Here is a 16,101-nt window from a genome sequence, read left to right as displayed (position 1 = left end):
GGTGATAAACATTTTCATGCCAGGTCTCCTAGACAACCACTGTCGGTGTGTCAGCCACATGTGGGGCTATCGCACACACGAAGTGCGGCTGTCATGACTAAGGATCTGAAGTTTTAATTTCATGAACTGAAATTCACAGGAACCAGTGCCAAACCTACTTCCCTCTCCTGAATGACCACACATGCAGGTGCCCTGGGAGTTGTCCATTATTCACCCTTCCCCCAATCATGATTGCACTAAGTGCTACAAGATAGAAGACCCAGGCAGGGCATATATAACTTTATAAAAAGAGTATACTGATTTTTTAAAATCCCAAACAGTAATCTGGAGGGCAAAAAATGGTGTTGCTTTTTTTAACTTTTTATTGATACCAAGGATCGAACTCACGACCACCCGCTTGCAAGGCAAGTGCTTATGCCGCTGAGCTAAATCCCCAGCCCCTTTACTTTTTTTAAAAGATATTTATCTGCTTATTTATAAGGGTTCTAAATTTTTATGCCACATATAATCTGCTGAATTTATAGGATACAGAGTCAGATTCTGACCAGTTTAAAGCTGTAATTATCACATATAATTTCTAATCTCTGCTGGGTCTACCCCAACATTAATAGAGCAGGTGTCCCCTAAATAGAAATTGACTCTGTAAATGCTTGGGACTACCCTTGTACCGTGCCTGGACACAGTCCTGACTAAGCTCACTGCCTTCCCAGAAAGTCTGCAAAGGAAAGCTTCACCCAGGTCTGCCTTAGTGATAACGTTCCCATACACTGACTTGATATCTGGGGAGCAAAGTGCAAAGACCCCCAAAGCAAGTAACACTGAAAAGTTCTGGGTCTCTTTCACGAGTCTGTCCTCAAACCTGCTCTACTGACAGTGTTCAAGTTTGGAAACAATAATGAAGGGGAAGCACGATTGATTTTAATTCATTATATAATGTTAGCAAAATTACATATCACAGGAATAGAAATTGGATTGCTAGTAAATAAAAATGGAGAGACACTAGTAGATTAATACTAAATGAACAGTTTTCAGTCAGAAAGGTACTTCTGGGAGCACAACCCACTCTTAGAAGCAATACCACTCTAAGCTTATTTTATCTGTTGGTCACCAATTTAAAAATCAATGTAAATTTATTGCTCTGACAGGTAAACAGGGAAATGTAATTTACTGGAATCATTTAAACAGATACATATTTCATTAGTTCTTTAAAACTCTTACTGCTTCAAATTTAACTTGGTTATATTTAAACATTTAGCTCTGAATTAAGTTAATCTTGAGAATTCATAATATCACAGTATACTATAAAACAGACTAATTTTTCTTTTGAGTGAAAGTTTAAAGTTATGTTGATCTAATTTGTTGTCACAAACATAGTTATTTTTAGACTAAAACTAATTCAGTTCTGGTAACACTTTTAAAAAAGATTTTAAAGTTTTTTTTCACAGAAACTTTTACTTCAGTGCATCCGCTAAAAGAACATCTGAGAATGTCTTTGTTGGGTCCCAACAGGTGAACAGAATGGGAGGTGCAGGTAGGAGGGAACCCCGATTTCCCAGCAGCTGAGCACTAAGATGTGGCTCCCTTTCCATGAAGGGGGAAGTCAGAGACCCCAAACTGAGAACACAGAAGCTCCAGAGCAATCATCTGAGGGGTTGTGGGGCTGAGAGGGAGTCATGCAAGCCATGAGATCCTTAGTTTAAAATAAGATCACTCGGGGCCTGGTGAGACAAGCCTGTCATCCCAGCATCTGGGAAGCTGAGCCACGAGGATTGCAAGTTTGAGGTCAACATGGAACACAGTGAGACACTGTCTCAGAGGGGAAAAAACCCCAAAACGAGGGGGGGTTCCCCAATGTTAATGAAACGCTTCCATGTAAGTTGATAAATTTACAGGAAACCTGAACTTGTTGAGGACAGGAGACGTTAGTGGCTTAGCTGAGTATATTTTAGAATATAAAGGACTAATGAAAATCTAAGTTCTGAAGTCCACACTTAGCTATGAACCAAGTGTTTTAATTCCATTAGCCTAATACCTGGGCTAATGATTGACACATATAAGGCAGGCACAATAGCTTCATTCTTACCTGGCAGTTGTTTCTCTAGGACTTTCTGTTCAAGTTGATTTGGACATTTTATCCTTAATGCTTTAAAGAAAAAAAGGAAAAGAACTAATTGAAATCTACTGTAGTAAGAACTTAAAAGCATGCATGTAGTGCTGGGGGTATAGCTCAATCATAAATAAAACATGTGAATTAATAAGAATTGATTGCTAAATGACATACCTGTTCAGTACAGTCTGACTCAGCCCTAATAAGCCAATCTTAATGATATTAAAACTTTATTAATACACAAATTACTCATCACAACAAAAACAGCGATAATGCTTTCTCTTTTTCTTTTCCCCTCAGTACTTCTCTCCCTGACAATTTAGCTATGTTTTCAAGTGAAAGTAAAGTCACAAATCTCCAAATCAATTCACTACTCAAATACTTTGCACATTTGTAATACTGTTAATGAGTTTAAACCATGGTAATTGCAAAATCTTCAACATAATTTAAATGTTTGAGAATTCGTCCATTTCTTTCTTTTTTTTTCTTTTTTGAGACAGGGTCTCGCTTTGCAGTTCAGGCTGGCCTTGAGCTCACTTTGTAGCCCAGGTTGGTCTTGAACTCGCAATGATCCTCCTACCTCAGCCTCCCGAGTGCTGGGATTACAGGTGTGAGCTACCACGCCCGGCTTAGTCCATTTCTTTAAAATGCAAGGCATTTAAGTGTACTTCCTTAAGAGAACACAGTCCCCGTGAAGCACCATGATCTGTTTGAGTACCTAAGGATGAGAATACACATAAACTGTATATGAATTTGGAACTCTTACTTAGCAGCTGATTTTTGAGCGTACATGGTTGTTGTATTTTGAATTCTCCATCTTCAGGTGCTCCGTATTCTGTTTAAAAAATAAAAGGATGAATGATAAAGGTCCCTGTAACAAAAAATGTATAGAGGCCAGTGTCAACAGAGGTGTGTCCCTGTCCAGGATAAACCTGTTGAGAGCTGGTGTGCTGACCAGGGTGTCTATTTCTTTTTACCTAGTTTTGTGGCCCTTAGGAGACGGGCAGGAACCTCTCCTCCCACAGGTCAGTCCTCCATAGTCAGTGGGTTACATTATGTTCCTTAGGGACTAGCAGTATCCTGATTCAAATTAGTTTGATCAACATGCCTTCAGATACCTCAAACATTTACTTAGTTTCAGCTTTAGAAGTAGTTCCCAGCCAGGTGCACACTTGTAATCCCAGCACATGGGAGGCTAAGGCTAGAGGGATCACTGTGAGTTTGAGGCCAGCCTAAGCTGGTGACTTCAAGGCCAGTTTGAACTACAGAGACCCTGTCTCAAAAACAAAGCAAAACAAAAATAGCCCTTCTCTCTCTGCTACTATTCAGGACACTAGTCCTAGGACATCTTCATGTCTTCACCAGGTGGTGCAGTTCCAGACTGGGTGCTCAGTGCTACTGCTAAATCCAGATGCTTAGCCTGGAAACGCTATACAGCAGCCCCGCTCATCTGTGTGGGATATATGCCAAGACCCCTAGTGGATACCTCAAATGGGGCTGGCACCAGTCCCCATCACTTATGATAAAGCTGAATTTGTAAATTAGGCACAGTAAGAAGATGGGATGAGTGTAACAATACTCTGTAATACAAGTTAACATGAATGTGCTTTCTTTCAAAATATGCTTTTGTTGAGACAATTATAATGTAAGAACACATTTATAAAATAGCAAACTTTACATGGAGAGCAATTAGAGGTCTCTGACCAAGTTTCTGAAGTTTGACAATGTCTAAAGCCCACCTGTATACCTCTGATAAGCTCTAAGTCAGAATAATCATGTATACCTTAAGGCACCTTGGGTAATCAACACTCTGTAAGGGCCCCCTCCCCAGAACATTTCTATATTATGGTAATTAACCACTCATACTCTGTAAGGGCCCCTCCCTTTATTCCCTGGAGTATTTCTAACTATGAGAAACAACAGCTTTGTTTCAACAAATCAGTTCTAGACTAGTCTGCCTGTCAATATATTACTCAATGCATGTAACCAATTATGTAATGTTTGGTCACTTGCTTTCTATCTCCTACTTCTAAATTCCATATAGACTAAACTTCCTAAATTCAGTGCTGTTGCCTTTGTGGAATTATCCTGCAACAGTCTGCTGGCGTAAAGATTAAATGCTGCCTTCATATCTCCTTGGTGTAAAGAGTCTTCCTTTCAGTTTGGTTTGGCTTGGAAATTTTGCCACAACACTTTTACCCTTTCTCTTAAAGGAAGCACTCTCTCTGGCATACCAGATTGCCAGCATCACTGCTCTTGCACTGTGGGGATATTTTCAACTACATGGGTTATGTGGGCACAGGACTGGCCACTGATGAGAAGATGGCTGCTGACTAAGAGACCAATGGCACACACAGTGTGGACACACTAAATAAAGTCAAGTGAGGCCCAACAGGGCAGTCTGTGCCCTGGGCAGGATGAGAGGAATTTTTGTCGTGTTATTTAGAACAGTGTACAATTTAAAGCAATTTATTTGTGGAATTTCCCTGTAATATTTTTGGACCTGAGGTTGGCTATAGGTAAGTTGCAGATGGGGGGGGGGGAACTCCTGTACTTTTCTCCTGCTCTGTTCTAAGTGATATTTTCCTGTATCCCTCCTCCCCCCAATCTGCTTTTGTCCAGCATTCTTATCCGGGAAATGCTGAGCCATACCTGTAAGCTGCCTTAGAGCCTTCTCTTCCCCACCCCCAAGTGATTTAGAATTCACCCAGAGTGGCCAGGAAATTGGGCCAGCTAATAGAGTAATTTGAAGGCAATTCCCACAGGCAGCTTTTCTTCCTCAAAGATAATGTTCCAGCCTGAAGCATTTATGCGGTGAATTTCTTGCATTAGGAAATATATAAAAAGGAAAATCGTATAAAAGTAAAATGTGGAATAATGATAAAGTCAGAACAAAAGTATATCAGGGACAAAGACACATCAATTCTTAAGTTCAAAGCTTGAGGAATTAGGATGAAGAAATATAAATATATACTAAGTACAAAACTCAGACTAAAGGGACCTTGGGACAAGGGAGCTCAAATGAACATTACTCTTGGGGACTTTGTGCCTTTGAGATAACCTGGAATGCTTCCCATCTTTCCTAAAGAGGAGAGGGGCTCCACCATGGAAATCGAAAGTCTGTAGTGAACACAGTCCAAGATGAGAAGCACTCGTATTTAATAACTGCTTTCCCTTCCTCAAGTGCAAATCCCTCCCTTGCAGGGACCTCCACAATCTCCCCAGGTTTCTTCTGAGAGACACCACTGATCTACCTCTGTGTTCTCATCTTGCTGACGTGGCCCCAAGAAATAGTCTACTATCCATTCCCATGAAAACAAAGAGACTCAAGACTGGGAAAAAAGCCAAATCAGCACTGAGAACAGCCTGTGCTACCAAAAGGAACTGGACCCCATCAGGAGCTGCCAAGCCCACATGACCTACTGTGGCAGAGGAGTTGGTATCTGGGATGGGCTGCAACAAAGTCTTCATTTGGTCTGTTTTTGTCTGGATCTTGATGTCCACCAGCTTTTTTCCATTCATTTCCAAAAGCTTTCTGGTAATCAAGCTCAGCTCCACGCCTCTCCTCAGGAAGAATCTGTTGATGTGAAATAAAAAGACTTAAGTATCTGAGTGGCTTACCCTGTCCTCCTTCCTTTTCCACACCCACACAGAGGAAAATCAAAGTGAGCGGGATGAGATAATTGTAATTTTCACCTGGCTTTTCTAACCTTGATGAACTCAGGAGTTTATTCAAGAATCATTCCAGTTTTATCCTTTGCATCATGAGAGCATTTACCCACGGGCCATTTTCTGGATGATGTTTGGTGCCGAGGGTCACCTGTCAGGTGTGTGCCAGGGAGGTGTTACCCTGGAGGAGCTGACTTACTCTAGCGAGCAGCAGAGTGTGGGTAGGCCTGACCTTCCCACCTATATGGAGAGAAGTTGCTGACAAGGAGAGGAGAAATATGCTCTGTGGTTCTGTCTTCCTGCTTCATTACCTCAAAGAAACAGAAGAAAGTGCCCAGTGCTCCTCACCTTCCCCAAAGAAAAATGAATCAGCCAGGGTAGCAGAGCACAGGCCTTTCTGGCACTGACCTAATTCTTTATCCTGAGGTGTCAGGAAAGAGTCCTCCTGGATCATGGTGCACCATTTGAAAGAGATACATCTCATACCTTTTATAATGTTCAAATATAATTTCTTTCCTTTTGGCTGGGGATTTAGCTCAGTGGCATAAGCACCTGCCTAGCAACTGCGAGGTTGTGAGTTTGATCCCAAGTACCAGGAAAAAAAAAAAAAAAAAAAAAATAGAACCTTTTTGTTGTTTTTGCAATGCTGGGAATGGAATCCAGGACTTTACTTGTGTTAGGCAAGAACTCTACCACAGTGGTATAGTTCCAGCAATTTTAAAAAAAATTTATTTTAGGATCTCTAAGTTTCCCAGGGTGGTCTTGAACTTGGATCTTCCTGCCATGGAGTCCCAAGTAGCTGAAATTACAGGTTTGATTTATTCTGCCCGAAATATTTCTTTTATGGCTTTTGATTATTTTATATTCTAAAGAAAGATCTAGTCCCAGCTATTTGGGAGGCTAGGGGAAAAAAGGTCACTTGAGCCTGGTGTTAAAGGTCACCCTGGGCATAGGATACCGGTACTTACCACACACTTGTCCAAGGTCTTCAGCTGACCAATTTTGGCGATGATGAACTGCCGAATGGTCTGAGCCTCTTTGCTTCCTTCAGTTAGAGGATTTCTTAGGCAGGACAATGCATGCAGGCTCTGTAGTTTATCCAGCTCATTGATAAATGACCACTGAAGGCCAACAGATCAAAAGAAATAAAAAGCAACATGTTTCAGGCTACCTTTAAAGATTATTTGAATTTAACAGAAAGGCAAAGTCCCCAGTTCTAATCTGAGGCCAGGAAGGCGTTAGCACCACGCAGCCCACATGAAGATTGACCAGACTGTTAATCCCCACCACACCACTGAAAATGACCAACTCTGCCTAAATGTGAATCAAACTAATTCCATGATATTTTTTACTTTTATGAGAAGTTTCACTTGCAGGAAGCATTGCTCTATTTAAAAGTTTTGTAAATTTAAGGAACCTTTGAATTCTGCTTGAGAGTGGAAATAAGCAAGTGTATGCTGTGTGCACTGTGAAGCCACCCTTACGTGTGATATCTGGTTGTCATTCACTAAAAGGTACTGCAAGGACGGGAACATGGATGTCTTGCACCCTAGGAAGAACAGAGTTCTTAAGTCACACAGCAGGAGTGAAAGAAACAGCCAATGTGTGGAGGGAGGCGAGCATATTAATGTTACCTACCAATTCCAGCATCCGCAAAATGGATTGAAGAAATTCCAGTGTTAGAAAGGTTTAGTAGTTCTAATCTGAAGTTAAAGCATATTAAAATTGATTATACAGAGTATAAAATGCCTTGAGCTCTCTACTTCTGCCCTGGAGTTTTCATGCAGGTCCAGTTCTGGGCACTCCCGCTGCTGACGGTGAGGGATTCTACGGTCTTAGCACTTCCTGCGGTGCCTACCTGAGAGTCAGGTCCTATGCGGGTCTCGAGAAACATGGTCTCAGGTCCCCAAGTCTTAGCAAATGTTAAAACTTTTTAAGATACTAAGATAACACTTAATATTACTAAGATAATATTACTAATACTTAATAGTATCACCAGGACCAAATTATACATTCCTCAAATAGTTTAGTTCATAGTCCACATTTTATGAAATTACTAAGGGGGTAAAAAAAAAAAAAAAAACAACTAATGTGCATGCACTAGTGCTCCACAAGGAATATAATCATTGTGTACTGCAAACATGGACTGATAAATGAAAAATTGAAACAATCCCTTAAAAAAGCATATTACCTAGGCAGATACGCAATCAGGAACAGCTGGTTTTCATCAACTAATGGGTTAGAGGAAAGGTCTAATAACTTGACAGTGTGTAGAACATCAGTTGGTCTGTATGGAAAATAAAATTTTTCAGTATGAATTATTTTCAAAGACACAGCCTTAAAACACTTGCACTTGGGTATTAGGGTAAACTGGGGAGAGGACAGGTGGACATAGCTGTACAAGGGTAGCCTGAGAGACCCTTGAAGTGAAGATGCTGCTGGCTGAGTCAGCTACAGTATCCTGTTTGTGATTCTCTACCAGAGATCTGCAGCTTGTTACCGATGGGGAAACTTGATAAGGGGGAAAGGTGATCTCTGTATTATTTCTCTTTCTTTGTTTGCCTCAAGGGATCAAACTTTCGACCTTGTGCTTACCAGGGAGGCGCTTATGGCGCTGAGCTAAATCCCCAGGCTGTATTATTTCTTATAACTGTATATTAATCTATAAATATCTCAAATTTAATTGAAAAACTTCCTGCACTTGTTTTTTTAATAAATGAAACTATTCTGTACAATAAAATCTTGATTTGAGGGCTGGGGATATAGCTTAGTGCCTAATGTGTGAAGCCTCAGGGTTCAGTCTTGAACACCACAAAAAGAAAATAAAATGCTTATTGATTTAAATCTGAATTTCTGAAATTTCCCCTCATGTATGTATTTTGCATAGTACTTTAATATTATTAATAAAAATGGAGGTGAAGCCACAATTTTTTAAGAGAACATGCTTTTACATACAGTGCTTAGTACAATGACATGACCAGGTAATGCTGATTAAAAATCTATTATTTAGCTGTGGAGGAGTCTGAAGCAGGAAGGATCACAAATTCAAAGCCAGTCTTCAAAATGCATCAAGACTCTGTCTCAAAATAAAAAAATAAAAAGGAGTCTGGGACATAGATCAGTGATAGAGTATCCCTACCAATTCAATCACCAGTACCACTAAAAAAAAAAAAAGAAAGAAAGAAAAAAAATCCATTATTTGATCCAAGGCCAAAAAAACAGAAGAAAGTGCTTGGTATAGCGTAAAGAACTTCATTTAGAAACTACTAATCAAATGTATTTATGCAAAACTAATAAGCTTCAAAGCTGAGAGTGGTGACACACACCTGTAATCCCAGTACTCGGGAGGCTGAGGCAGAAGATTTGCTATGAATTTGAGGCCAGCCTGAACTATATAGCCAGAGCCTATCTCAAAAAAAATCTGAAAAACTAGTAAGCTTCAGGTATTTAATTCAAGATGTCACTGACGAGTTTACAATTTGAACCAGCCAGTGACATTTTGGTTGGTATTTTAATTTATGAAGAGAATGAATGAATATTTTCAAATCTAGTCCTTCTAAAAAGTTAACATTAGATGTAACCAAGATGACTCACTGAGAATGGTTAAAGGGCAACCAGTGCACTGAAGTAAACCTTGTTACCTTTCCAAAACACAAATGTTGTTTGCACTGAGGTACAGCTCCTCAAGGACCGGCCATCCAGGGGCACAGTGGAGGACCTGGAAAGGAAACGGCTCAGGTGACACAGCTACTACTGGTATTTCTTAACCCTGTTCCCTGTCACGCTGCGCAGAAATAAAGTTCCCTAGGGACATTTCACACTGGCTGCAGCTGTGGGGCCTATGGGGTAGTCATGGAAGGGCTGCACTGGAAGGCAGCTTGGGACAGGCTGTCAAAAAGTGCAGCTAAAGATGCTGACCCGACAACTCACAGTCTGCTTAGCCAAAGGAAGGAATGGCCAGCCTCCCTCAGTTCTAGATGCATCTGTGTGTACACAATACACTGGCCGGCATGCAAAACCCTGACCCATCCTGGCGGCTGACACACAGATGAGCTGAGTCTCTATATGGTTCCGAAAGTAATGCCTGACAAGACTTAACCGACCTTGATAGACATACATTAATTTTGACTGATGTATGTCTCACTTTAACTTGGTCTGAAACACCCAGCAGAAAAATAGATTTTTAACCAGAAAATGTGTTAAAAAAAAACAAAACAAAACACAAAAAACAGCGTAGTAATAAAAGCTAGATATAAAAAGTGGCTTCAATCACTGACCCTTCTGGCAGTTTCCAGCTACACTGGTAGATGCCCACTGTTATAGTACATTAAGGAAAAAAACTACAGTGGAATCTATAAAAGTTCAGTAAGTCTTTAAATTCCTTAGCTAAAATTGTCCTTCAAAACCACCAAACTCTCCATCTTCTTACAGTTTAAAATCAAGGGAATTTATGACAAGAAATAGACTTACAGATAACCTCCATCAGTAGAGGGCTCTAAGAGCCAACTGGTTACAATGGCTATTTCAGTCCCTTAAAAGCAGTTTCTGGATGTGGCTCTTTCCTCAAGCTGCCTTTCAATTCCAGTGCTCATGCTTTTGATTATATATGCTTTAATTTCTTGGAAAATTTGTTTATTCTTACCTAAAAGCTGCCAAACTCCCAAGTGATCATGTAGATGGAACCAATGCCCTATGTGCCAGACTCCTTTTACCAGGACACACTAGATCAACCTTGTAAAGGGAGCTGGTAACTGCTACACTGCAACATGACTTCTAGCCAAGGCGCCCACTGGATTAGCTTTCTAGAGGAGGCCCCTAACTGTGGTCTCCCTACATCAACCCTTCTCAGCTCAAAGCAGCTAGGTGGAAACTATGCCCCGTCTCCACTAACTGCAATTCGTGATACCTCTTCAGAGGTGGGAATATTATAGGCAGCTAAATTAGGAATATTGTAGGCAGTCAGACATGGGTGGGCCCTCAAGGAAGCCAATGAAGAAGATGAGAATCCATTAAGACTGTGGCTGGAGGCCCATCTTTGCATCTTTTTTTTTTCTTTTTTGTCTTTTTCCTTTTTATCGGTACTGAGGATCGAACTCACGACTGCCTGCTTGCAAAGCAGGCGCTTATGCCACTAAGCTAAATCCCCAGCCCCTGCCATCTTTGCATCTTTAGAAGATTTAGAAGGTTTGCATACTTCTCTAAGGGATAAAGGGAAGTTTGAGATTATTGGTATCACTCCTTTGAGGTTTCTCATTCTCTCACTAAGGCTGGGGTATCTTGTTTCACCTGCTAAGACTAAAACCTGTAAAACTAGGTTGGTATGGTGGCCCATGCCTGTAATCAGGAGGAGCCTTGTGAGTTTGAGACCAGCCTGGGTTACAAAGTGAGTCAAGGCCAGCTGAACTGCATAGCAAGACTGTCTCAAAAATAAAAAACAAAAACAAAAAAACAGACTTACTAAGGTTAAAAACAAAACTGTAGGCTACTGACCAAGATTAATGATGTCATCCATATGCCCTTACTACTACTGGATCAATATTACCTAATTACTATACTTGTAATCTTATTGGTTAATCATAATTTTGACCCACAGGGTACCTGCCTCATGATTTTGCTCTATAAAACTTCCTCTGAGAAGTGGGCTTGTGGCAACCCATTTGGGACCCTTCCTGTTTCTTAGGAGCTATTCCTAGTCCCCACTGCTTTTATCTAATGAATATGTATAGATACATAGATAGATAGATAGATAGATAGATAAATAGATAGATAGACAGACAGACAGACAGACAGACAGACCAGGCAAAATGGTTCAACAATGACTTCAAAACTGTTTATCCCAGATTTTATTGCCAATCTTTCCATTTGAATTTCTAAGTGTCTTTCCTATCCTAAGAGGAAGTCCACATACACAGAGAGACAGTAAGACCCCACCAAGGAAGAGTCTGGCAAAGGGGTGCTGCCAGAGCTTTGGCCAGGTTGAGGTCCACATCAGATGAATGGGTTGAGGATGTCTGAAGGCAGTAAAGCCTTGAGAGGAGAGAGCAAGCCGATGCAGGGGCCCAGAACAGTAAGTCCCTGATTTAGTATGATTCAAGTTTCGAACTTTCAGAAAGAAACAACTTCACGTTACAAACATCTGTAGATGCTAGCAAATTACAGAAGTAGCTCACGTGGCTGGTGGACATTGTCTTGTGTGGGTTTTGTTTTTTGAGACAAGGTCTTGCTATGTATCCAGGCTGTTCTTGAACTTACGACCTTCCTGTCTCATTTTTCCAAATGCTAGGATTACAGGGATGTGCCATCACACCTGACTTGCCTAACACTGTGACAGTTGTGCTATTGTACACTTACTGTACAGTAAGATAGTGTACAGAAGTACAGTGCCCAATCAGAGCCCAGTATGTCTGGAAGCTGGAGGAAAAGCAGTGGTCAGGTGTACAGGACTGTTAGGAAGCACAAAGCAATAACCATGAAAACAAAAGAAAGGATAAGTGAAAGATCAGACTGAGGCAAAAAGATGGTAGATGTTGCTTGTTCTTAAAACACGAATCTTTCTGTAACAAAAAATGCCTCCACCCCATCCCACCCTACCCCCAGCCAGTATACAGTGTACTTCAGTTTCTTAGTTGCTCCAGTAACAAGTCCTCTTGCAGTTTGGTTGCTTCTGTACCTTACAAACAGCTAGTTACTGTGATGCATATTGTAAGACCCAATCCCCGGTTGGCAAGCCATTCTGCCTCCGTACTTCCTACTTGCTTTCAGAGATATTGGGGCCTCATAGTCTGGGAATGATCCATATTTGTGCCCATCGACATAAGTAAGTCTGCCTCCAAATCGTGTGTGTTTCAGTATTTCTGCTTTCTGTTGCAGTTAAACTACTGGCACAATTCCAAAGAACAATGACAATGTCATGGAACACATAGCTGGGCATAGTGGTACATGCTTATAATCCCAGTATTCAGGAGGCTAATGCAGAAAAATTGCTGTGAGTTTGAAGCCAGCTCAGACTATGTGGTGAGTTCAAGGCCAGCCTGGGTTACACAGGGAGGCTCTGTCTCAAAAAAAATAAAAATCAATCAATCAGTCAATCGATCAATCTTGGACTTACGTGAAGTCTGTGCCAATGAAATGAACAATAATACCCAAAATGGTAGCATCTAACGTGATAGAGGAGATGGAGAACGTCTCAGTGTGTGGATGCTGGATCAGCATCAGTATGGAGTCCCACTCAGCCTAATGCTTGTTCTGAAAAAGCTAAAAATCTGTGTGAAGATCATGGTGCATCTTTTACCTGAGACTCCCACTATCAGACTTAAAAATAAATCCAACTTATGAATACGCTCCTAGAAAGGAACTGTTCTTGAGACAGGTACCATAGACCCAGGGTCCACTTCTGAGCCCAGCTTCACAGGAGCAGCAGGGCCAGGGCCCTCAGAGCACCTGCAGTAGCCTGGGGATGTAGACCCCTTTACCACAGCTGTTGGAAGAGGAGGATGAAATGGGGGGACCAGCCAAAAACCTGACTCCTAGACATTAAATCCTACTTTACTACAATGACTTTTTAACTCCCTCTCTGTAAGACACATTTTTTTTTAATTTAATTAAAATTTTTTTTTGGTACCGGGGACTGAACTCACCATCTTGCACTTGCCAGGCAGGCGCTTATGCTGCTGAGCTAAATCCCCAGCCCGTAAGACATATTTAAAAATCTTATTATTTGGAGATGATTAAAATGAAGCCACACTTGTGCTTTAATTTCCTATTAAAGCAAAACATTTTAAATTGCTTATTATCATGTAGTAAAACAAAGCAATCAATACGATTACCTCTGCCCATGTTATTCCTGTTCGATTGAGGACTAAAACCTTCAGTGTAGAAAATGCTCCAGGTAGAGATGATGAAGCAGAAGGAAACTTCAGTTTATTCTCACTGTATAGAAAGAGAAGATATTTCTGTACAGAAAAGCCAATGAAGTCACTGAAAACAGCAATATAGGGGTTTGGTTTGTTTCAACCTTAAATGAAATTCTGTCAAAAACAAAGTGAAGCTGGGTGTGATGGAGCATGCCAGCATTTAGGGAGCTGAGGCAGGAGGATCACTGCAATTTTGAGACCAGCCTGGGCTACAAAGTGAGCTCATCGCCAGCCTGAACTGCATAGTGACCCTGTCTTAAAAAGACAAAAAACCAAAACAACAACAAAAAGTGAGTCAATGATAGCTAGTTTTTAGTATTCGCAACATACTTTAGTATTTGCAACAACAGCCTTTGACAGCAGATATATAAGGTGCTGTGTAGGCTTAGGCAGCCAGGTGGGGCTGCAGGTGTCTGGTTTCACTAGCTACAGGGCTGAACACAGCAAAGTCTTTCACCAAGTCTTACCCACATGCTATATCAGGGCTAGAATTCTACTTCCTAAATATGGGAGTTTGCCCTTAAGATGGTAAGTGGTTGGCCTTTAAAAATCTTTCAAAAAGCCTCATCTCAGAAAGTATTCTATCTTTTAGCCAGGCATGCTGGTGAATATCTATAATCCCCAGCACTTGGGAGTGGTGATGAGTTCAAGGTCAGCCTGCACTACATAATGAGAGGCTGTTGCCCAGCTAAGCATGGTGGTAATGCCTATCATCCCAGCATTCTGGAAAACTGAGACAGGGGGATTGCAGTTTGAGCTAGCCTGGGTAACTTAGTGAGACAACATCAAAATAATAATAACAATGACAACAATAGTAACAATAAAGGGCTGGTGATGTACTTCAGTGCAAAGGGCTTGGGTTCAATCCCTAATCTGGCAAAAAACAAACAAACCAACAAAAAACCCACCAGTGCTTACAGAAGGGATAACATCATATTATATCCATTTCTCTATGGAGGACCTGACTACTTTCTCTACTGTGCCTGACTGAGCCAGATACAGCCCAACCATGTACGAAAAACTGGTTCAAAAATGAGAGGAAGCTGCCTATAATCCCTGCACTAGAGGAGCAGGATTGTGAGTTCCAGGCCAGCCGGGGCTACATCATGAGACCCTCTCTCTTCAAACAAACAGCAAAAAAGAAAATGAAAAGGGAAGGTTGGGATGTAGCTCTGGCAGCACCTAACTAGTGTGGGAGGAGGCCTGGGTTCCTTTCCCAGCACCAAAAAGAAAGCAGGGGTTGGAGAAGCTATGGGACAATGAAGAGGCTGGCTGAGTCCTTGGAAAGTTAGGTGCTAAAATCACCCAAATATTCAGGAAGGCCTGGAGAATTAAGACATTAGTAAGGTATATGAAAAATCCTTACCAAAACTGAATGAAACTATCTTACTGAAACTACTCATTCCTAAAGCAATCAAATGCTAGAAACTTCTAATAAAACAAGCACCTTTAATATCACTTCTCTCCTCCTACTCCCCAACTGCACATCACCTCCCTCAATGTTCCGTTCTTTCTGGTCAAGCTTACGAGAACCCTGAAGATCTTCCAGCTCAATATGTCTATCTACCTCATCCTCCACCAATCAAAAAAAGACAAAACACTTATTAGTAAATCACTTCATGGGCCATTAAGAATAAATTAATCAGATGGGCATGGTGGCACACACATGTCATCCCAGGACTGAGGGTTCCAAACTGGAGTCCCACCTGGGCATGTTAGCAAGACCTTGTCTCAAAATAAAAAATAAAAAAGGACTGGGTATGTGGCTCAGTGTGAAGGCCCTGGATTCACAAGCCCTAGTACAAGAGCAGAGGTTCTCCCCAGAGGTGGCCTCACCCACCTCGTTCCCACTGAGATGCTGGGAGGGGCGAGGAGACTAGGAGCTTCACGGTTTGTGACAAGGCAACCAGGAGTTCATACCTCAGATCAAGAACTTCTAGGTGCTTGAGCTGCTGGGCGATACAGATCACTTCATCCCAAGATGACAACAGGTTTTTTGCCAAATCTATTACTGTAATATCTAAAAGGAAATGTTAAGAAACAGTAATTTCAAAAGATTCATAAAATATATAAAAATAATTTCTTCTTAATTGTAGACGGTGGGACCTTTAACTTTTTACTTTATTCTACTTGAAATAGTTTCACAAGCACGTAACACTTATCTTTTAAATTATCTAGCCACTCAAAACCTAAAAAATTTGTCACATACTCAAAGTCTGAGGCAAAACCTATAATCAGTCAACCAAATGTCATAATTGTCATGTTATCTAAGAAAAAGGAGAGAAAAATCTGTGATTGTGACCAATTCATGAAGCATCTAAGGAGGATTTAAGAGACCATGCTATTGGCACTACAGAGCCACTGCAAGCCTCCAGCAAGCATAGCCCCTCTCTTTTATAGCCTTACCATACC

At 41.1% G+C, this 16,101-nt stretch overlaps 2 protein-coding genes across 10 annotated transcripts in view; one reads left to right on the top strand and one right to left on the bottom strand.

Moving 5' to 3' along the window:
* Positions 1 to 5,719, top strand: part of B3galnt2 (beta-1,3-N-acetylgalactosaminyltransferase 2) — a 49,016-nt gene extending 43,297 nt beyond the window's left edge. The window contains exon 13 of the transcript XR_216357.4: positions 5,312 to 5,719. The gene's annotated coding sequence lies outside the window, so the exon portion shown is untranslated. The remainder of the gene's footprint in view (positions 1 to 5,311) is intronic.
* Positions 1 to 16,101, bottom strand: part of Tbce (tubulin folding cofactor E) — an 82,278-nt gene that overhangs the window by 1,775 nt on the left and 64,402 nt on the right. For 7 of the 9 annotated variants that reach the window (XM_063260068.1, XM_063260070.1, XM_063260071.1 and 4 more), the window contains 10 exons: positions 15,610 to 15,709; positions 13,603 to 13,705; positions 9,418 to 9,494; positions 7,968 to 8,063; positions 7,415 to 7,479; positions 7,261 to 7,325; positions 6,745 to 6,897; positions 5,531 to 5,684; positions 2,874 to 2,942; positions 2,084 to 2,143 (listed from right to left, as the gene is read on the bottom strand). In XM_063260068.1, coding sequence (XP_063116138.1) covers positions 2,084 to 2,143; positions 2,874 to 2,942; positions 5,531 to 5,684; positions 6,745 to 6,897; positions 7,261 to 7,325; positions 7,415 to 7,479; positions 7,968 to 8,063; positions 9,418 to 9,494; positions 13,603 to 13,705; positions 15,610 to 15,709 — 942 coding nt within the window. Of the gene's footprint in view, positions 1 to 2,083; positions 2,144 to 2,687; positions 2,826 to 2,873; positions 2,943 to 5,530; positions 5,685 to 6,744; positions 6,898 to 7,260; positions 7,326 to 7,414; positions 7,480 to 7,967; positions 8,064 to 9,417; positions 9,495 to 13,602; positions 13,706 to 15,609; positions 15,710 to 16,101 lie in introns of all 9 variants that reach the window. The other 2 variants (XR_010051239.1, XM_005005238.3) reach the window with 2 other exon arrangements.

Source organism: Cavia porcellus, unplaced genomic scaffold, assembly GCF_034190915.1.
Source record: "Cavia porcellus strain 051 isolate PalLab524CR breed Dunkin Hartley unplaced genomic scaffold, mCavPor4.1 scaffold_13, whole genome shotgun sequence".
Lineage (NCBI taxonomy): Eukaryota > Metazoa > Chordata > Mammalia > Rodentia > Caviidae > Cavia > Cavia porcellus.
This window is presented reverse-complemented; position numbering and strand designations above follow the sequence as displayed.